The sequence below is a fragment of the Pogonomyrmex barbatus genome, unplaced genomic scaffold, assembly GCF_055798465.1.
Source record: "Pogonomyrmex barbatus isolate J1 unplaced genomic scaffold, ASM5579846v1 scaffold1, whole genome shotgun sequence".
Lineage (NCBI taxonomy): Eukaryota > Metazoa > Arthropoda > Insecta > Hymenoptera > Formicidae > Pogonomyrmex > Pogonomyrmex barbatus.
In genome coordinates, this window is record NW_028297098.1 from 11,150,752 (window position 1) to 11,174,647 (window position 23,896).

Genomic DNA, 23,896 nt, shown 5'->3' on the forward strand with positions numbered 1-23,896 from the left:
GCACAATGAAAAGAGAAGATAAATATGAGAACATAGCGGCGCCGCTTTTTTTCTAGGAGGAGCCACAAAAAATGTCTTTTCCTAGAAATCGACGTACGTGTCGCGGCATGTTGAAAAAAGCATCAATAATCCGACTGTTATGAACAAATTGCGAAGATAATAAAAGTAATAAACAAATAGATACACAAATTGCGACTCGGTTGCAAACGTATGATGACGCTCCAGTTTATACAGAGGGACGAAGGGACAAAGAAATTGTCGATGATATATATAATAGATCATTGGGCGCGCGGGATTACAGTAGGCGGAAGTCTAATGAATCAAATGTGAGAGAAAGCCGGTGCGATTGCATACAAAAAACGTGAAATGTCACATGTATTGATTGACAGGTGTCACTTATAACGATGCTTTACTCCTGTCTGCTAATTACTCATTTGCGGAAGTATTATCATATTGAAAGACAAGGTCAGTTATGAGTATATTATAAGAATAATGATGAATATATATCGTGAACACGATGACTCATAGTTTGAATCTTTTTTATACAGCATGCTGCTAAAGAGAAAAAGAAATTTTACAATGGACATTGAAGGAGAAAACTGTGATGTGTAATTGTTGTAAAAAAGTTAAATTAATACATCCTGACAACTTGTGTCTTTGTCTACTAATCGAAGAGTTTCCAAATTTATTATTTAACGTGGCGCCACCGGTAAACGTAACGGATTATTTTTTGAAGAGACATTACATCCCGACTCCCCAGCATTTTGTGAAAAGATGGGACCCCGATTTCCTGACTTCTCGATTCTTCTCAAAATGTTTCTGCAACAAAAACATGCATATATCAACATTTCAGAGGAATCGCACAATATGTTATTAGAAGATGTCCTCTTTCGAAAGGTAGTGGATAAAAAATTCAACGATCTCGCTAAACGACAACTCTCTATGGTAGCATTTTCTGAAGAACCTGCACTAGCGTAGTATAATAGCCAAGAAAAAGGCATAGATTCATAGAATTACGCTTACGAACCTGATATCGATGACTATTTTATTATGCTGTTTATCAGGATTATGTGCAGAAAGGAAGAGGAGCGCGCCATATGCAAAAAGGAAAAAAAACAAAGAGATGATCACACCATTACCAATTAATTATCGGATAATCAGTTATATAAAAAAATGTAAAAAAATATGAATAAAAAGAATTTTACTTTTAAATCATGATGCAATTTCTTTGTCATCTGCATAACCGTCACACTGACTTACATTTCTGCCCGACGTGTGATGAGTCATCCCGGGAAGATAAACTTCTTGCGGCGCTAACTAAGAAGTGGTACGTCGATCATTGGAATATTATCAACGTAATGGAAAAGAATAAAAAAACATAATTTGTATATTATATTTATTTATTTATTTTATTCATGGTTATCCGATCATCAATTAAATAATTTGAATACATTTTGTAAAGCGCAATTAGTATAGTGATATCACACATCGCATAGTATTATCAGCGTCTATATTGTTCAAAGAATTTACGTCTTCATAATCCGTATCCAGGATCTCGATGTACATGCGCTCTCGCTCGTCCAGAAGCAAATTCCACAGCCATTGTCGTTTCTTCCTTGACGTATACGACAACATCGTCGTCATTATTGTTATCATCATCGTTGTCATCATTGTAGTCTTCTTTCATTCCGTGCATAACCTTTGTAACCAAACTCTTAGCTTTGCTGTATGGAACTGTTCCGTCGTCTCATCGCAGTCTAGTCAGTGGTGATGACGTATCACCCAGCGTGCGCGAGACTTGTCGATACTTGTCGAGGATATCACGGTATAGGGCTTGCGAAAATGTAGTGAGAGAGAACGGTCCGTTCTCTGAGAGCAGCAAATTCCTTTACAAATTGTTCTCCAACGAGGAAACCTTGCAGGTCTATGAACTGTTGGCTGATCATGACGAGCAAGTTTTCGAGACTGCGGTCGATTTCGGTGTATCATAAATTTTATTGTCTCTCTCTCTCTCTCTCATATTGTCTCTCTCTCCAGCGATGCTCTTAGGTGATCTTACGTATAACAATGGTCAACGGATTGTATTGAACCACGCGATCGTGTATAATGAGACAGTACGCGATGGTATTCATCGGTACATTCTCCTTAGTCTCAAATTTCAATCTCACGTCCACGGTTGCACTCTTGACCGATTTGTTTTGTCGAGAGCACTCGATGATTATGAATGGACTGTTAGAAAAGACGTGACGGTGAAACTCGAGAGAACGGTCCGTTACTCGTGTCTGTAGTAACCCTTGCAGAAACGCGCGTACATTTCGTACAACACAAACCATCTGTTTTTTCGGAATCCAGATTCATATCGTCGTACGGATAACATTCTGAGTTCAGATAGAGTTTTACATTGATCAAGTACAATCGTCGAATCAGCTCATGTGCTCGGCCATGACGTTCTTTCGGCCTGTTTGCAGAGCGAAGATGACATATCGCGGCTTCTCGAGCTGAGTAGCGATCTTGATGGCCCACGAATGCTTGATTGTAATTGCTGTAACAGCGGAAACTCGGATAACTACAGATCCCACGAGCGAAAAGCCATGCTCAAGTATCGTCTGCTTTCTAAAGTGCGCAGCATCAATAGTTTTTTATCTCGCTTAATAACACGTGCAGCATTCTCCATTGTATCTTGAATAAGTCAATCATAGGATCCAATGCCGAATTTCCCATCATAATTGTTGTCATTACGCGATCATATCAAGATCAACTCGTAACGAGCGTTGATTATCACGCGTCTATAATCCTCGTAGAATCCCAACAATGCGTAAAGAAGTACGCAAAAGTTAAAATATCCATCTGTGTTAGTACGCGCATCCCAGCCGGCATTCCTCAGAATCACGCTTCTGTCGGATGACGTCGTTACGTAGTGTTTGAGCGTGTGTGACGTCGTTACATAGTGTTTGAGCATAGTGTTTGTGCTAGTTATGCTACGTTTATGATCAATCTCCACGTCAGCGAATTCGTATCGAATTTTATCGAACATGAATGCAACAAAATTATTTCTCAACACCACAGATCCGTCGACAACTCTGTTTTTCGTTAGTTTTCCCTTGACATATAGAAAGCTTTCGTATGGCAATGTACAGATCCTGTTGCTGTATGGTCTGTTATGTATTATATTTTTATTTCATCGCTGTATCCGAATGTTGTATTGGCGAACGGATTGTACGCATGAGTCTCAATCTTCGACGATCGCATCGATCGTCGAAGATTGGCTCGTCCTCGATGTTTGTGATGTCAGTCATCTCACAAGTTGCGCGACTCTATGCGAACGTTAAATTTTTACAAGCTTTAGGATTCGCGGTGTGCAACTTGTGATTGAGTTTCTTCTATTCAATTTCTTCTTCTTTTTGATGCAACCGGATGAGCGAGTATTGTCGATCGATGTTTTCTTTGTAAAAGAAAACGTTATCTCTCTGTGCTTTGCTTCGTCCAACTTGAGCATCTCAAATGTCACGCTCGCGTTATCGCTGTCGCCGTCGTACGTGCAATTTGACGGTGATCTCTTCTCCTTTGAAATCAAGCAATCGTCCGTTTTGGTCAACAATGCATATCGTTAGCTCCGTACGATGATTGACAAATAAATGATCTGCATCGGTCTTTCCGATACCTTATATCCTGGCGGCACGCTCAGCAAAAATTCATGTATCGTGTATACACCTTTGTCGTTGCTCTGCCCGCCCACGGTCACGTTGCACTCTACATAGATAATGTTTACATTCATTATGTTGATCGACAGGTTCGATTCAATTCACTTTTACAGTTGCTTCGAGAAACTCAGTAGCAGCCTAATATTCTTCGCTTGTTAAAGTTTATTCTGTAGGCGCATTTAATCTCACATCTCATCGTGTTGTAATTTGCGCGGAGCACTATCGGATATTTCTCAATCTCATCATCGCGCGCGGTGTCATCGGCGTTACCATCGGCCGCGTCACGTTGCGGTCGTTTCCGTAAAATCTCACGTCTCAAAAATTCATTTATGGTCTGGAGTTCGTACGGGAATCGTAATTTCTGTGTCGTCTTTGCCAAAATAAAATATATTGTTCGAAGCGTTTACATTCGGTATCGTATGATAAGTCTCCAAAATTGTTAAAGCAAGCTCATAGTCATCGTCGCTCAAATCTATGGCTAGAAAGTAATTTGCCGCGTGAACGCTGCTCTTTCCATTCAGTGTAAGCATCAGTGACATAATGAAAAAAGCGTTCAACGAATACTGAATGAAACATCAGTTCATTTTATCGGCTTTTATAAATTCACGTGCCGTCGATCGTTTGGAGAAACCACAGGCACAGCTGTCCACAGACGCTCTGATTGTACGTCTGATAGGATGTACTCTATCATCGTAACACTGTCTCCAAAATATCGCATTAGTTCCTCGGGCGGTCAAAAATTACCGAAATTGTCGAAATACACGACGCGATCGTTTCGCGTACGTTACCCAATGAGTACCGAGACCCATCATGTCGTCCAGATTTACGATACCACTCTCATCGACCGCTCAGTGCGTCGCTAATCGGTAACACGTTATGTATGAAACACCTCTGAAGGTGACGGTACGCGCATACGTCTCGTCAGCTGGTCTAATTGTACATTGGTGGTTACGCCCGTAGGTACTTTTATTGTCTCTTTAGCGTTTTTTTCCTTTTTTCGCTGTTACACCTCGTGTTATATGTAATCTCGTCCGTTTGTATGGAGCGAGATATAGTCCTCGTCCGCATGTTTCTATCATGCGATTGTGACGTTGCAGTTCCTCAAGCTGACGTCGCGCTTTCCTGTCGTTTCACCACGCTGATCACTCCGCTGATCAAAAACCCGAGCGCGCCCAAAATTGGCAGAATCGATAACGCGCCACCTCGTTTCGCCGTTCAAAGTATTCGTTTCTTTTTTTGTCGGTTTTTTTCTTCGCTTTCAATATTTTTTATTACCATTCAGTGCAAGGAGTTCCAAACGCGTAACATTTTTCTCCACATGATCCTTAAGTTCACTCTGATCACTCAGGTAATCGCTGTCGTTAGACAACGCAAGCTCTTCACCTTCATCTTCAATATCAATATTTTCATCAATGTTAATATTTTCAACATTAATGTTCATTTCTTCATCTCCAAACACTTCGTCTATTATATTCGCGATGTCTTCTTCCATATTTTCAAATCACAATATTCACATGATCAACAATTTTTTCTCTCACATTCGATCAATTCATTAGACTTCCGCCTACTGTGATCCCGCGCGCCCAATGATCTATATATCATCGGCAATTTCTTTGTCCCTCTCATATATAAAATATATCTAAGCCAGAGCGTCATCATATGTTTGCAACCGAGTCGCAATTTGTGTATCTATTTGTTTATAGCAGCTGGATTATCGGCGCTTCTCTCTTAACATATCGCGACACGTAGGTCGACTTCTAGAAAAAAACCATCTTATCACGGCTTTTCCTAGAAAAAATTTAAACACGTCATCACGCTTTTTTGTGAACATGTTTGATCATAACAATAAAATTTCTAGAAAAAAAGATGGAGATTAAAGATTGCAATTTTTTTATCTCTTTGTCTAAATTGGAGCATGGTCTTCGGAATTTGTTTATAGCAATAGGAGTATCGGCGCATTGACTTCCAGGAAAAAGCCGCGATAAGATGGCTTTTTTCTGGAAAAAATTTAAACACGTCATCGCAATCCTTTGCGAACATGCGTCGCTACAATTTGATCACAACAATAAAATTCCTAGAAAGAGGGGGGAAGAAGGGAGAGGGAGTTAACGGTTTGTCATGTCAAAATTTACGCGAATGCGATCAGTTCTTCATTGAACGATTTGCACAAAAAGTATTCCGCCCCTCCATCATTCGTTTGTACGAACGATCAACGCGCAATGTACTCTGCCAAAGGAAGCGCACCGTATAATGGCGAAACAAAGGAACGTAACGCGTAAGTTTCAACTGCATTTTATTTTTTCTGTTTTTTTCCAATATTGTGCAATATTATATATTTAATTTTCACAGCATTTCAGTGGAGCGTCTCGCGGTGCGTCTACTAAGACGTTACACTCTGACAGCCACGGGCTACAAATTTTTCGAAATTGGAATCAACGTTGGTCCACCGAGCTACGTGAAGATCGCTCTGGGAGATCATCGGAGACAGCCACTGTCTCTCGAAACGTGGAAGGAACTTTACGAACAACGATGGAATATCTATAAATTGCTGTGAAACGATTACAAAGACAATTTTATAAGCGTTAACCGTCAGAGTTTGCCTGATTACACTCGTATGTCTTGAATCTTTGAACGTACGCATAATGATGATAGTAGTAAGTGGGGCACTATGGCGCGTCAAAACAAACCCCCACCACCTTCCCACTGGCGCCAGGGGCGTGGCCGAAAATCGGCAGTCGCGTGGAAATGGAGCGTTCTGATTGGTCGGTGGGGATCGGAGATGATAATTAGGTAATTAGTGGGAGCGTTCTGATTGGTTGGCTCCGTAGCTGCCAGGCGCGTGATTGGCTCTACCCATAGTGCCCATGCGCGCGATTGGTTGTCGAAATGCTAGACGAGGTAGGGGAAGGGTGAGAAAGCGTCTGGGACCGATCGGAGTCCGAAAACAAAATGGCGACTGCGAAAAGAAATATGTCTGTAAGAGGAATATACTTGTCGAGAATGGAATGCGATTTTTTGTTCGCGTGGGATGGAGCGAAGAGAAGAAAACCGATTTTTTCTGGAATTTTATTGGTTGTATACGGGATATGAGGAATTACGTTTTTCTTAGGGCGGAAGATTTCTAGGCGTCTCATAGGCGGTGAATTTTTTGTATGGGGGCAATATAGATTACGAGTGGATATAGGTTTTGAAGACATGCGATTTTCGGTGTGTAATAACTATTATTTACCAGGTCGTACGGTATTTGGCTGGAGGAAAACGAGAACGGACAGGTTCGCACCATATATTTCTGACGTCGATGACGTCAAATTCGGAGTTATACGAAGCTTTTATTCTAAGACAAACACGCGGATTGAATAAATTTTCTAGATGTAAACTCTAGAATTTTCTAACATTTGGAGTTATACACTGACGAGGTTATGTTCCTTAATTCTATGGTAAACAAACGAAAAATATTTAAAAACGATTAGATATTTCTAGCTTGGAATTAAGTGGGTAAAATTGATTTTAAACCGGTGGGAAAGGAAGTAAAATGGACAAAGAATTTATGTTACAAAAATTAGATTTATTGTTATATCATTATACAAATTATACCATAATAGTGTTTCTTTAATGTTTAATTGTTCTTAAAAGTACATGTTTGTATATGACAGCACGTTACATGAGATTTTTCACATTTCTTTTTTCCATGAAGAAAGATTTTACGAAATAATTGTACGATTAGTTTATCATTATCTTCGTAATCTTCGCTGAATATTTTGAGAAATTGTTTAAGCTTATAACCGCGAGACAAATAATAAAGAAATACGCAGCAATATTGTCCACAGGTCTGAGAAAATGTGCCCTGTAATCGCATGATGTTCCATTTATGTGTAGTAGAATTTCGTCGAAGTCGTAGATTGAATCTGGAATCCAGGGGTGGTAGTCCGTAGCTATCGAAATACGTGCCTTCTCCGTGCTTGTCTAGGTAGAAAGCAACCCAGTGTTGTCCAGGACGATCGTGATTATCAGTGTTCGCGATGGCCGTCGACTTCGTCCACACCCTCGGGATTCTGTCGGCAGGATACACACCCGCATGTTCGATACTGAGATGATGCAACGCTCGTAAGATTTCGAGCGAATTCATCTTCCGCGGTGTGGAATGATGTTTGACTTGTTTTTTGGCTCGTCGGTGTCGTTATATTTTTATCCTCTTGCGAGGATTGTGGGGTAGAAGTTTCCCTTTTTTCACACTTGAGTTTCGATAAATCTTCTTTCTCGGCTTTTATTTGTTCGCACCTCGCCTGTTCTTTTTCTAATCTCTTATTTCTCCACGTAACGAGATTCGGAAAATTTCGTTTTATTGTAAAAACCTCGCTTTCTGTATCACTGTCATCGGAACTTTCAATGGTAAAAGAATTAGCGCTGCTTATGTAGCAGTTCCCTTCTTGAGATTGCATCCAGTATCTCAATTTGCACGCATTGCGTAACGCGCAGTGAAATTTGTTGGAATTTCGCTGAAACCCGTGATGACCGCAGAGCAATTCATGCTCTTCGCCTTCCGACAGGTTTTTGAAAGCAGGAGAGATTCCTTCTAGATTATATACGTTTCTTGCGAGTGTATTTTCTAAATAATGTATCTTCTCTCGACCTCTGGTGTATATGTAACGCGCTTGTCGTGCAATTTCACATAGTTCCGCCATGAAATGTTTGGAATTGACTGTTCCGTCAAACCACTCGATCCCATGGAAGTTTCGAGAGAGCCAGTTGTTTTCTCGTCTGTATTTTTCGGGTAATTCGACAAATGGATATGGAGGCATCATAATACAGTGACTTATGAATGCTTCGTTAATGGCAACAACCGCTACTTCCTTCGGCATAAACTTTCCCTCAGCGTCGCGGAAACCTTGTATATCGATAACTATATCCATGATGCGTAGAATATACTTTCAATTTATTTTGCACGAAGTGACGACGTTCGCGTCTAAAGCAAAACTGCGGCTACTTTTTGTCAAGCTTTCGAAGAAATAGAAATGAAAAATAGATAACGGTGGGAGGGGGAAATTCGAGTATGTCTCATCCGCTAAAATCAACGATAATTTGACGCGAGGAATCGATCTCTAACACGTTATCGAATTCTGCGTAAACTATACAATTAATCGTTGAGGTAATAGCTTTTTCAAATCGCACCTCTAATCGTAAACTTCCATGTCTGACAAGATTCCAATGTCCAGCGCAATTTGCCGATAGATCGGGAGTGAGATCGAAAGCGAAAAGCGTGAAACCTTTGGCATAATCTTCTCTGCTTATAGAATTCCCCTCGTTTAGAAAATGGATGCCTGTTCCCGAGAAGAGGGTGTTATAAGCCTCGACATAGAGCGGATGGTCTTTTGAGAAATTCGGTTGCAGCGGTCTACTCGGAATTTGCACGCCATCGGCATATAGCGAGAAGAAATTTATGCCGTAATTTTTGAAATTAAATGGATTTAACTTTCTGTCGCCGTTAAACGCTTTGTTATCGACGAATCCGACTATTACTCGTTTCGGAAGTTGCCCGAGTATCGCGTTATCAATCGATTCTCCTACCACTCCGGCGTGAATCGTGAATGTTTTAACCTCGACTCGCGTCAGAGGATACTTGGCGGTTGTTTTACTCAGCATTCGCGCATGTTCGAGTAACACTGCGGGGCTTATTTTTGCTCTTCTTATGAGTAAACTAGCATCTAGAATGCGTATTTTCGACGTTGAGTTGCTTTCCATGAGGCAAAACGCATCTCTCGAGCGAACGAGTCTCATTCTAACCTCCACTCCATTAATTAAAAATTTATCCTGATTAAAGACGTCGCAATGAAGATGACCTATTAGATCTACCGAACGTTCTCCTTGGATGTATCGGGCGCGTCTCACGAGAGCTTGATTGGGGTTGTCCGATTCTAATAGCGCGTCCATATAACCGGGTTCGTCCGTGTCCCATAGACAGGAAGTCAGATGGGAAGTTTTTGCCGGTGAAGAATAATTTAACAATGCTTCGATGTACGCGCGGTACGCGTAGGCGTTGTTTGGGGGTGATACGAGTTTTTGATTGAAGTACACGTCGATCTGGTTGAACATCGAATGTAGTAGATGATTCACAGGGCCTACTTTGTTTCCTCCTGCTCCTCCTCCTCCTCCCACTCCTCCTCCTCCCGCTGTCGATGTTCCAGGACCGGGTAAACTTTCCACTCGCACGCGAAGGCTTAGCATGGTATGCGTGAGATCTAGATAATCTTCTCCGTGTCCGGGTACGACGAATTCTATAGGCGCGTCGTCCGCGAGCGAGGTCACCGGTTTGTAATAAACCCATTGCGAATTCTCGATACTGGTTTGAGTAGGAGGTAAACTGAAAAGATCGAGCTCGCTCTTTAAGCACTCGCTCGAGTGTGTATGAAGAAAGGACATATCCCACAAATTTACAAAGCGCCTCGGTTAAGCGAATATATCGGATACGGTGCGCTTTTTCCCGCTATTTCGTCGATGTTTCGTTGCCTTTTTAATTTTACCCGCTTTCCTCTTCGATGATTTTTTTTTAATCGTTTTTTTCACGCCAATTTTCGATGATTTCTTTTTTTTACCGGCTTGTCCGCGTTTACGAACCGCGCTTCTCCCGGATTTAGCGGTGCGTGCGTCGTGCCCTCCGAAGGAAAACTGACCCGGTCGTATTTTCGCGGATGTTTTATATCCCGAGCCCTTCATCAAGTTACTTATATTTTCTTTGGCTTTTCTCTTAAGATTTCCGCCCGATTCCTTGAGCCGCGTTTTGACTGCTTCCCTGAACGGAGTGTTGTTTTCAACATCCTCTATCACGCCAATTCCGGCGCGTAAAGCTTCTTTCCCAACTGCGCGCATTCCCCTGCTTAGATAAGGAAGTACTCTTCTAAATAATCCTCCGAGGAAACTACCGATCCCATGACCGCGCTGATAGGCTGAACCGACGAAAATTCGTGGAATTCCGCCTCCCCTGCCCCCACCGTTTTGCATTTCGTAATACTCGTCGTATTCCATGGAGACTTAGTTTTTTCTCAAAGCTTCGTAGACTTTTCACCGCGAATGGCAATTAACGGACGCGTCTAAAGTGTAATGTTGCTATCAGCGTTCCGGATACGAATGGTATTTTTTCTCCACGGTGATCTTTTATATCTATTTCAATTTTATGGAATTTCGTTTGACGCAAAGGAGTATATTGCAAAGTGGAGAAATATTTTACTAAATTCGTTCCGTATGTGTAATTACATCCCGGCATTTCGGTTGGAACGATCCGAAGAAGCGGACTCCGCGTATCGCCGGTTATGTAAGGCTCACAAATGTCGCAATAAACGTACATTTTATCAGGGGTACCGTGCCATAGACTACAGGGTTCTGCAGTCCAGAAAGATACAGTGCGTTCCTCACCGATGTAATAACCGAGTTTCAAAAACGTCGTTAATTCATCGGAATTAGGTAACTTGTGACGGTGAATTGTGCCGCCATCATCGACGTTGATCTTCAATATTTGAAAAATATTAGCTGGTAGATTTATATAATGAACGAGAGTACAGTTGTCGTCACAATCGATGCTTATACGGACATTACCACCTGAACCTTTCCGTAGTTCGAAATTAAAATGCGAATCGCTGCGTCTGCATTCTTTATTAATCGCGTAGATAAGTTCCTCTGTATTTTCATAAATCCCTGTCTGTAAGTGCAATTCTTTCACCGTAAACTTATCATCATTTTTCTCATCTTTTTCGCTCTTTAAATCAACAAATCTAATCTTATTATCGTTTCGACGTACGTGAAAAAGACTGGCGGGAAATTGAATCTCGCTAAGCGCGACTTCCCATTCCCCGAATAAATGTATGCCGTGAGGTAATTGAGTGGTGAAAGAAGAGCATGTATTTCCCGGGAAATACTTCTTACTGCTATCGCTCGGAAGAACCATAAAAAATTGTTCCTCCTCCATCTTGGAGAAAAGTTAAACTCGAAGCGGGAATCCAACTGTCGAATTTACTAGGATATCCCTGCCAGCTAACTAGCAGCTGTTTATTAGCACCGCGTCCTCTGCTTTTTATCACGCGCTCGACGATAAACTCTTCCTCCCTCAAATTTTTTCTGACCCGTGCTAATTCTTGTTCATAAAAAATCCCATCGATGTGTTCACCCGATAAGTCGCACAATTCGTACACGCGGGGTCTTCGCCAATGAAGAACGCGACAAACTCGAAATATTTCCTCGCTCCACCGCGCTTCGTATCCTTTCTCGAAAGTGGCTTTTGCTCTACTGACACGAACGAGATCGTTAACATCGAATTTAGCCTTTTGTTCTACTACTTTCGACGCCGCCTTCTCTCCAGCGCCTCTACGCCGCTCCATATTTTCGCGTGCGATGCGAGCATTTTCTCTCGTAACGGTTGCCGGTTGCATCCTGATGGACGAATGACGAGTGTGATTGTAAGCGCGCACAATATCCTGCAGCACTTCGATGTAACGCCGCGTATTTTTATGTGTAAAATAGCGCCACATTCGCTCCTTTAACGTTCTATTGAAGCGTTCAACGACGGCGGCTTTGACGTCCGGATTGCGAGTTACTCGATAACGTATGCCTCTTTCTTTTAAAAAATCTTGCATCGGTCGCGCGATAAATTCTTTACCCTTGTCGGTTTGCAAGTACACGGGTACTCGACCATCGCTTCTCGAGAGAATATTTTGGAAGGCGCTTGTCACGCATTTGCTCGTTTTATCCCGCAACGGTTCTACCCAGACAAATTTACTAAGTACGTCGATAATCACGAGAAGATAAGAAAATCCGTCGTTGTAACTTTTGAGATTACGGAGTTCGATCAAATCGGCCTCCCACAGATCGTCGATATTCGTCACGTTGTAATGCAATCGCGGAAATTTTCGTCTCGACGGACGGTGCAGCGTGTACGCGTCTTGCGATTCGAGCCAGCGAGCTACTTCTTTACGAGAGAAATTCGGTTTAGCGGCGCGCGACAAGTTATCCGATGCCGAATATCCCGCATAGTGCGCTGGATCGTAATACAAATTTTCAAGCCTGGTCATTTCAATTCACTCCAATCGAGTAAGCGTCTCTTTCTTGCCTGTCGAGAATCTTTTGCGAAGGTTATAGGGATATCGTCTTTACGAAAACGCAGCGAAAGAAACAATGCGCATCTAGCTCGCTCTTCTTCTTCTTCGGTCTTTTGGCGTTTTTGGCCCTTTCTCGTGCGTCGTACTCTTTTCCGCGTCGTCGCCGTCGACGTCGCCGGCGTTGACGTAGAAAGTTTTCTCGGTATTTTCGGAGTGGAACTCGCTTGCGGTGATGATAATATCCTGACAAATGTGGTTGCTAACAATTCCTTATTTCCTACGAGTACAGCCGGGGTGTTTGTCGTACGTAGTAATCGCGCAAACTGACCTCTCCCTATTGCTTTCACGGTTTTTCTCTCTCGCATCGCGTCGTTTATCAGTTCCGCGATATTCGAATCTTTTATAACGTCACCATCGATAGTCACGATTCCTTCCTCGTCCCAAGTAATTCTCGCGGGTACTGCTTTATCGATCAAATGTTTCAAAAGTAAACGCGCCTTGGCGCGAAAACTTTTCGGCACCTTTTCTAATATTTTTTCGACGCTTTGCCGTTCGCGCTTACGCAGAGACTCGCCTCGTAGTATATCATTTACTCGCCCGTCAAGATGCGAAAGTTTGCTCAATGGTTGTGATTCGCGCGCAAGTTCCACCGCGTCTCCCTCCTGCGCATCTGAATTGTTCTCATCGGGGGTGTTACGCGCCGAATCTTCCTTTTGCGCTTTATCAAAATGGAGATATCTCCAAAGTACTTCTTTATACAATTTCCATTTCTCACTTACATCGCGCGGAGTGGGAGAATTAAGAATTTTGCTCATATCGGAATCGAGCCGCGACAAAGGCGTTCCGGGTGTTTGTACGGAATTTAAATTTTCTCCATGTATCGTCTCCGAATTCTGCCTCATGGAATTTTCCCCGATGCCTATTTCCGTTTGCTGCTGTTGTCGGAGACGATGCTGCATTCTTTCGAGATTTTCCGTGGAAATCAAGACCATCTTTTTTGCCCTTTCCATAATTAGGTTTACTCTCTCTCTCTCTCTCTCTCGCTGGCTATTCTCCGATAATTTTCGAAAATAGGAACGAAAGTATAGGCCCTATGAGATAGGGTAAAAATCCGCCTCGCTGTAGTAATAGCTTTTTCTTACTTTTCCAATTGCCGTCTTTTTTCGCTATGCGACGCAAAGATGCTTTATATTTGCTGAGACGATTTTTTTCAGAACGTTCGAGCGGGACGTTACCCTTGAGAGTATTGAAAACGCACTCGCGGATGCAACGAATGAATTTTTCATCCGCCTGACGTAAGAAAGAGGAGCGTTGATTTTTGTTCAAATAACACAGCGCTTTGAGAAGACAGATATTTTTCTTACCGATCGAACGTTCTGCGATTTTTCTCGCATTAACCGAGGATTCTCTTCTCTTCTTCATCACGAGGAAGTTGCGCGACTGTCGCAAGAGAATGCGAGTACGATACTTTTATACGAAACTTCCGGAAAAGGATCTGCGCGATACGTAAACGTAGTTCAGCGTATCATCGGGAAATATGCACGTGCGAAAACGATACTCGTCGGGAGTCGATTGTTTCAGATCGAGCAATAAATATCCGTGAGGTTGAGATGTGGCGTCGTGATACGCTTCCTCGAGGAACTTTGGATCGTTGGGATAGACTTGTCGAGCGAGATGACGAATTTGCGCGCGATCTCGCGGATTTTTGAAAATCACAAAGTAATTCGCGTTGAGAGATATATCGCGTTGTCCACGGCCCTGATGAAAGAGATTTTGCGTGATGAGAATTACGCTGAGATTCTTATGATGACTTCCCTTGGTAAACAGATCCACGATCGCTTCGCTCGAGGATGATTCCCTCATAAGATCGTCAATTATTATCAATTTCGCGCGCGTTGGATCGTTGGAATAATCTTCCGGACGCGGTAATCCCTCGTGAAATTCGATCGCGGAATCTCGAGTTTCGTATTGAAGTTGCTGATAAGCATCCTGCCATTCGGCGTAATAAAACAAAATTCTCTCAAAGTAGACATCTGCCATAGCGGATAAACGACGAAGAAATCTCTTTACAAAGATTGTTTTTCCACAACCCGTCGGTCCGCACACGATCGACGTCCACGGATGTTTCCAACGTACATCCATTTCGCTAAATGAACGCCTTGCGCGTCGTACTCGGATTAATAAACAAATGGAACGAATGGAACACTTGATTTTTTTCTCAGAGAAATTTTTGAGATTAGCTTACTCGCGCCGGAAGGGTCCCACCGCGGCGGAGGTATGCTCGCGCCAGCATCTTTGCGTAACGAGCTCGTACTCGTCCGCGACAAGCCGCGCTCGTACGCTCGTGCGAGCGTTCACCGCGAGAGCACCGTTGCTTACGAGCTTGTACGCGGTGCTCCTCGAAAGCTAATTCAAGTCGAAGAAACTTACTCGCGGAAAAAATAATTAAATACTTATTATTACGGACATAAAAATTTATAACTTTTTCTTTTACAGATTTAAAAATCGTAACTTATGCGATTATAATTTAGGATTATAATTTAAAATATTTTACAAAGATATTTTAATGATTCTCTATTATAAATTCAAAATATTTTCTATATAAAAAATTAGCGATAAAAGAAAGTTATAGGAAAATTATAGGAAAGTGGGAAAAAATTGGATTTAAAAATTTAATTTTACAAAATTTTTATTATACTTTTCTTACGATTAGAGAAATAAATATTTTTATTATATTTTTTTCTTAATAACTAAACGCAAATTTACATTTTTAATTTTATATTTTCTAATCGAAACCGTATAATATACATTTTTCAAATTTCGCATTTTTTTTCTTAAATTTAATACTAAAATAAACTATAACTAAAATAAAAATAATCTTAATTTTTACAAACATATTTATTCCATACATATTCTGTATACATATTCTGTACATATTTACATTTGTGGGAGGACGGGGAAAATCCGAGCCTTAACCTAACTTAATTAATTTTAAGTAAAATATTATGTCGTAAAACCATAGGGAAAAGAAAGAAGATTGTCGATAAATCTGCGTTTTAATAAAACTGGAGCACACGTTTTCACCTCGTTTCGCGTTATTACTTCGTGAAACGCGGTGCGACGAATTGTTTTAAATCGCAGATTTATCTCTTTCTCCTCCTCTTTTTCCCTATTTAATAATAAGTTATGAATACTCTTAAAATTAAGCAGCCTCGAGTTTTCAAAGTTCAATTTAATCCCCTTTATCTTACATATTTCATATTTTCGGGCGTCCGGTGTACGTACCACGTACGCGTAAAATTTCGGTCCGCCAGAGACAAACGCCTCGATGAAGCTACCGCGCCCGTAACTCTCGAGTTCGTCGGTCATGTCACCCAAAAAATTACCTGTACGCGGTTCGTACTCCTCGGGATCACCGCTGCTCGTATATATACACGAATCCGTATCATAATATAATACGCGACGATCTAATTTTTCCAAATATTCGTATAATTTTAATCGCGCCTGTGCCGTCGTGTATGCCGCTATCACCACGTTAGTTATCGGTGAAGGTACTACCGCTTCGCTCTTTAACCGCCATGAAACATATATCGCATCCTCGTTAACGGGCAATATACCGACTATCTCGTGTTCGGGACTCGACAGCAATTCGGCGAAACGCTGAGGGGATCTTATTATTTCTGTATTCGGCAGGTTACTCCGCTGGCCGAATTTCCCCCAAAACGAATTAAGGCAGAGTTTGGCGACGGAGCGTAAGCCGGAATTACGCACGATGTTGTTTTTATCAAGAACGATGCCTTCGGTTGCTTCATACTCCCTCAGGTAGCGTTCTTTAGCAACATCGTCGTTGCATTCGCTCGGCCACCCACTCGCCTCCTGTTTCAATTGTAAAAAAGTGTCGATGTATTCTCTAAACAGCCCTCCCTGTCGCGTTTCGGGGTTATAACACGTAGATTTATACTGCCAAATTTCGTCTACCTGCATCACGAGATAACCTTTTTCGACTGCTTTGCGTAATTCGCAAGACACCCATGTGCCCTCGAACTCGCGCTCCGCAGGATCGTCGTGAGTGCACGCATCGCGAGAAAATGATTCGCAGCATGTACGGCAAAGAGCAAATAATAATTTACCGCGCACGCGGTACGGTAGTACAGGATGGAAGAGATCACGTGGGGGGAGTACTCGGCAACGTACGAGACCCTCGACCGGAGTAAAATTGAAATTTGGCGCGATTCCAATTAAATCGGCGCATTTCTCGCCCACGTAAATATCAGGGTGACCAATTGGGAAAACTCCGGTCTTGAGTACATACGGGTACAGAGAACATACGTCTACGTACCGTATCTTCTCGGTGCCCGTAACCTCGTATCGAGTCGCGATATTGCCGGTGCGTCCGCCGAAAAATGCATCGCGAGGATCGAGAGGTGGGATTTGCACCATGGGGTGATTTTCGAGAAATTCTCGCATCTCTCGATTCTCGCGCATTTCTTCGTCGAAAACGCACTCCCATTTTTCCGTTAGGATATATCCTTGACGACGTAATCGCCAAGACATTGCAACCGTTCGTTCGTAACGCGCGTCAAACGAGTCGTTAAAATTTTCGAGCGTTTTATCGCGATTTAATGGATAGCAAGACGGGCATCCGTGAAAAAAGCAACCGTGAAATTGCAAGACGTGACGCCGCGTCTCACCACCATTCTCGCATTCGTAATATCCGTCGACGAGCATGCCTTCCGCTAAACGATACTCACGTCCGCGTCCCGCGTGAATTATCCGATGACCTAACTCACGTTCCTTCAAAATTAACCATTGCGTGCCTTTGCGCGACTGGTTATCTTTAAATCTGTATCCACCCGAAGGAATGATTCCTATTTCTCCTTCGCGCAAAAAGTTTTTCCTAAAAACTCTCATGCACGTTGAAGCTGTAACGGCAGGGCCGTTACGAATGTACATATATACATACGCAAATATATATACACATACATATATACATAACAGAGAAACGCTTGGCTTACTATACTGCACTATCCATCCCGCTTGCACGTGCACCACTCGCGCTATCGCATTCGCTTGCCTGCAAGGCGCACGCGCCGTCTCGCTCACGCTATCTCGCTCGCGATGTCCCCACGCGATACCGACTCCCCGCCACTGGACCGACGGCGCGCAGTGGGGGAACGTCGGCCGGGTATATAAGCCCGGCCGGCCGAGACATCGGGACCAGATCCTATCCTGCGATCCGACTCCTGATACCTAACCAGTACCTACTACCTCTCGGGGGCCAAGGTTTCGCTTGGCTCTGTCGGGTTTCACCGACTCCTGTCACCGCTCCACGGGCTGAGATTTCACTCAGCTCTGTCGGGTTTCACCGACTCCTGTCACCGCTCCACGGGCTGAGGTTTCACTCAGCTCTGTCGGGTTTCACCGACTCCTGTCACCGCTCCACGGGCTGAGGTTTCACTCAGCTCTGTCGGGTTTCATCGACTCCTGTCACCGCTCCACGGGCTGAGGTTTCACTCAGCTCTGTCGGGTTTCACCGACTCCTGTCACCGCTCCACGGGCTGAGATTTCACTCAGCTCTGTCGGGTTTCACCGACTCCTGTCACCGCTCCACGGGCTGAGGTTTCACTCAGCTCTGTCGGGTTTCACCGACTCCTGTCACCGCTCCACGGGCTGAGGTTTCACTCAGCTCTGTCGGGTTTCACCGACTCCTGTCACCGCTCCACGGGCTGAGGTTTCACTCAGCTCTGTCGGGTTTCACCGACTCCTGTCACCGCTCCACGGGCTGAGGTTTCACTCAGCTCTGTCGGGTTTCACTGACTCCTGTCACCGCTCCACGGGCTGAGATTTCACTCAGCTCTGTCGGGTTTCACCGACTCCTGTCACCGCTCCACGGGCTGAGGTTTCACTCAGCTCTGTCGGGTTTCACCGACTCCTGTCACCGCTCCACGGGCTGAGGTTTCACTCAGCTCTGTCGGGTTTCTCCGACTCCTGCCACCGCTCCTCGGGCTGAGGTTTCACTCAGCTCCACCGGGTGTCACCGGTTTCCGTTGCGAAGGCAGGGCTCGACGTGGCACTCGACCCTGCCCGCAATACCTAACCGCCCCGCCTGACACTAGCTAGTAAGTGCATGCGATAGAGATTAAGGCCGCTAGTTATAAGTCCGTAATCCTAAGACCCCTAGTGATAATCACGCCGTGTAAATCGACCGTTGCCGACCGCACACCGCACCTGTCCTGCGCATCTCATCGCCTTGCGCCAACCAATTGCGTCTCCGCTTTGCTACCAGCGACACTGCGACATCTCCTGGCCCTGCACACTGTATCTATCTTTCGCTAAATAAACTATCTTTTTCACGCCGCCACTTGTGGTCGCGTACGCCTGAGTCTCCCCTCCTCTCGAACCCGGACACCGACGAGCCGATCCGAGCGTCGAGCGAGGTGACCGCGTCACATGGCGCCCGAACAGGGACCTGTCCAGTAGAGACTCCGGCTTGTGTGCACACTCCGATGAAAATCTCTTGGATATACGGCCTTTCGAAAGTCCAGCTCGCCACCCAACTAGCCACGCACGGCCTCGACAATACCGGTAGTACCGACACGTTACGACATCGATTGCGCCAATTCGTAATCCAAAACCCTGAGCTGTTCATCGAACAAAACACCGCCGACATGCCAACCGAGGAAAAAGCGACGCCGGGACCACCCGAGCCGGCCCCTGCTCCGATCGAGTCAATGCCACTCGACCCCACCGCAATCCTAGACCGAATCCGAAAGTGGGGTCTCTGCTTCGATGGCAAAGACCCGTTCGCATTCCTCGAACGTCTAGAGGAGCTGAAGCGATCCTACCGTTACGCAGACGAACTGTTACTGCTGGGGCTACCAGAGATGCTACGCGGAAATTCATTGTTGTGGTATCGCAACAATTATGAGGACTGGACCACCTGGGACGCCTTCTGCACCGCCTTCCGACTGAAGTACCTCCCGCCCGACTACCAAGACCAACTACGGCAAGATGCTCAGGCCCGGAGGCAAAATCCAGGAGAACCCTTCGACCAGTACGCCACGGACTTGCTGACCATAATGAGACGCGCTGGGGGTTACTCGCCACAAGAAAAAGCCCGCCTACTATACAATAACTTGAACCCCAGTTACCAATTATACATCCGAGCGACAGAAGCCACCAGCATCGCGGAGTTAAGCGCCAGGGCAGCCGAATATGAAAGAATACTCCGCCGACAAAGGGAAACACAGCCTCCGACCCGAAGCCCGCTGGCCGCGGCCGCCGCCTACAACAGAGAAGAATGCTGTTGGCGGTGCAAGCAGCGAGGCCACACACGCCTCGACTGTAAGAAGCCATCGCGCAAATTCTGCTCTCGCTGTGGCAAGGACGGCGTGTTCACCCGAGACTGCCATCCACCGTCGGGAAACGGCATACGGGCCGGGGAACCAGCGGCCGCCACCCGTCCCGACGCCAGAACGCCATAAAGTTCACACCTAGGCCGCATCTGAAGATCCAGCTACTCGGTCGGCACCTGTGGGCCCTGCTCGACTCCGGCTCCGAGATCTCATTCGTGAGTCCCGTCACGGCCAAGCGAGCCCGGTACTGCGGCCACCCCCTTCGGGGGGTAACCCAACAAATCAACTTGGCTAACGGCGCCACGGTCCCCATTACCCACACGGTGGATCTACCGCTCACTATCATCAATCGTTCCGTGACCCACACGTTCCAAGTCATGCCGAACCTCAGCGGGCCGATCCTTATCGGCATTGATCTTTGGGCTAAACTCGGGATCACCCTCCCCGCGCCCCCGCTCACCAGGACCCGCGACCAACCCGTGGTAGGGGAGATCTCGGCCGGGCTAACGCCACGCACCACGGACGAAGACCAGCAACTACGAGAATTCCTACACCGAGAGCTGGCTGCCTTCGAGACGATACGCGGCCCGACCGACCGTATCGAACATCATATTCGCCTGACGACCGACCAACCCATTAAACAACGGTACCGACCACGTAATCCAGCCATGCAGGCCGTGATAGATCAGGAAGTGCGCAAGATGGAAGAAGCCGGCATAATCGAACCGTCCCAAAGCGCCTGGAGCTCCCCGGTGGTGCTCGTCAGAAAAAAGGACGGCGCGTATCGCTTCTGTATCGACTTCCGGAAACTAAACGACGTCACGCAAAAGGACGCCTATCCCCTACCACATATTGCGGCTACCCTTGATAAATTACGCGGTGCCAAATATCTCACCACGTTAGATCTCAAAGACGGGTATTGGCAAGTCCCGCTGGCGCCCGAAAGCCGACCGATCACCGCGTTCACCGTGCCGGGGAGGGGGCTCATGCAGTTCCGAACCATGCCGTTCGGACTACATTCGGCTCCCGCCACGTTCCAACGCCTCCTGGACTCTATCCTGGGCCCCGAGCTCGAGCCCAACGTCCTCGTGTATCTGGACGACATCATCGTGGCCAGCCCAACGTTTGAAGAACACCTAAAACACCTGGCCGAGGTTTTTCGGCCTGCGAGACGCCAAACTCCGACTCAACGCCGGTAAGTGCCACTTCTGCCGGGACAGCCTCCGCTACTTAGGCCACCTTGTTGACCGCCACGGAATCCGCACCGACCCAGCCAAGGTGAGCGCCATCGTCAATTGGCCACCGCCTACCAACCTCCGGCAAGTTCGTCAATTCCTGGGTATGGCATCGTGGTATCGACGATTCATCGCGGACTTCTCCGCTGTGACCGCACCCCTCACCCGCCTGACTCGCAAAAACGCCCGCTGGATCTGGACCGCCGTCGAGGACAAGGCCTTTCAACGCCTCAAGGACGCTCTGACATCCGCTCCGGTACTCGCGTGTCCCAATTTCGAGTTGCCGTTCATCCTGCAAACCGACGCCAGCACGCACGGATTAGGCGTTGTCCTAACGCAACGACTGGCCGAAGGAGAACGGGTCATTGCGTACGCCAGCCGCACACTGAACCCCGCCGAGCGAAACTACAGCGCCACCGAGCTGGAATGCCTCGCTGTAGTCTGGGGGATTCGCCGGATGCGGGACTACTTGGAGGGATATAGGTTCACCGTGCTCACCGATCACCAGTCTCTCCGATGGCTCCAACGCCTGGAAGCCCCGTCAGGTAGATTGGCCCGTTGGCTGTTCGAGTTACAACAGCACGACTTTGAAATCGAATACTGTCGAGGCACCCAAAATCTAGTAGCCGATGCGCTGTCCCGTCAACCCGAGGTCGCCACAGCACAACAGACGCCGTCCTGCCCATGGTATCACCGCATCAGCCGAGAAGTCCAAACCCGACCCACCGACCGGCCCGACTACCAGATACGGGATGGACTCCTGTACCGGCACATCCTCCACGACCTGGACTTCCGGGAGATGCCCGCCGACGAACAGTGGAAGCGATGTGTGCCAACACCCGAGCGTGCCGCCCTGCTCAGACGATGGCACGACGACCCCGCATCCGGACACCTGGGGACCGCCAAAACTATGGCTCGCATCGCTCAGCAATACTACTGGCCGGGAATGCTCCGGGAAATCGCACGGTACGTCCGTACCTGCGCAACTTGTATAGCCCACAAGGTGTCACAACAGCGACCCGCCGGAACTCTACACACGACCCCGGTCACGGCACCGTGGCAACAGGTCGCCATCGACCTGGTCGGACCACTACCCTGCTCCAACCGTGGACACACATGGATCCTTACAATGCAGGACCGATTCACAAAGTGGCTCGAAGTCACGCCATTGCGGAAGGCCACTGCAGCAAATGTAACCAGGGCCTTCACCGATCAGGTAGTGTACCGACATGGGTGCCCACAGCGGATAATCACGGACAATGGGACGCAATTGAAGTCCAAGCAGCTAGGAAAGCTGCTGACCGCCTTCGGCATCCAACATCGCACCGCGCCACCATACACGCCGCAGTGTAATCCGAGCGGGCCAACCGGACACTAAAGACCATGATCGCTCAATACGTGGGCCGGGACCAGAAGACGTGGGATGAGCACATCACCGCCCTCCAATACGCCTTCAATACGGCCTGGAGCGAGGCCACGGGACACACTCCTGCTTACCTCAACCATGGCAGAGAGCTCGCTCGACCTCATCCGGAGGACCGACGACACCTGGCAAACCCACCGACCCCCGAAACAACGCACCGACGGTTGCAAGAGGCCTACGACCTCGTAAGGGTGAACTTGGCACGGGCCTTCCAACGCCAAGAACGACATTACAACCTGCGTCGCCGGGAATGGAAGCCCAAGGTCGGGGACTCGGTATGGAAGAGAAACCACGTCCTGTCCGACAAGGCTAAGGCGTTCAACGCCAAGCTGGCCCCAAAATTTGTGGGGCCCTTGGAAGTCCGGAGGATAATCTCGCCGGTCGTCGTCGACCTACGGGACACTGGCACCGCCAGGTCCACGTACAGGACCTGAAAGCGCACCCGGCTCCAATGCGCCAGGAAAAGCACGCGAAAACAACGTGCGCCGCGAAAGCACGTGCAAACCACGTGCGCCGCACTCCGAGGCAAGCACGCGAAAACAACGTGCGCCGCGTTCCGAGGAAAGCACATGCAAACCACGTGCGCCGCATTCCGAGGCAAGCACGCGAAAACAACGTGCGCCGCGAAAGCACGTGTAAACCACGTGCGCCGCATTCCGAGGCAAGCACACGAAAACAAGGTGCGTCGCAAGAACGCAAGAACAACATGCGCCGCGGCCCGAGGTAAACACACGCAAACCACGTGCACCGCGTACCGAACATTCCACGCTCGCGTATAAAAGACCACGCACGGGATAGCCGAGCACTCAGTCAGTCCGCAGCAACGATGCCGACCGATGCCGAGAAGAAGCAGCTCGAGGAGTTGTTCGGGCACTGGTCCGACGACGACGATGGCCTCCCGGAATAGCCGCCACTACACCACGCGGCGCACCGGAGCGAATGCTCGAGCCACCCCGGCGACGACCCCCGCGGGTGGGGACCAGCATCCAGCGCTCCGACGCTGATCACAGGAGAAAGGCCCTCCTTCTACTGACTCCTCCGCCGCCACCACCGGATCGACGGCGAGCGCAAGGGCGAAAACCACCGCCGAGGCCCAGGA

The 23,896-nt window shown here is 46.7% G+C and overlaps 2 protein-coding genes across 2 annotated transcripts in view; one reads left to right on the forward strand and one right to left on the reverse strand.

The window, feature by feature from the left end:
- The window catches only part of LOC105426408 (multicopper oxidase 3-like), a 202,114-nt gene that overhangs the window by 50,137 nt on the left and 128,081 nt on the right, over window positions 1-23,896 (forward strand). The gene's annotated exons all lie outside the window — the stretch shown is intronic.
- Window positions 14,226-15,292, reverse strand: LOC148938126 (uncharacterized). Its single transcript, XM_089071145.1, has one exon. It carries the CDS (start codon window positions 14,924-14,926, stop codon window positions 14,255-14,257), a length of 672 nt encoding a protein of 223 aa, XP_088927271.1. The 5' UTR covers window positions 14,927-15,292; the 3' UTR covers window positions 14,226-14,254.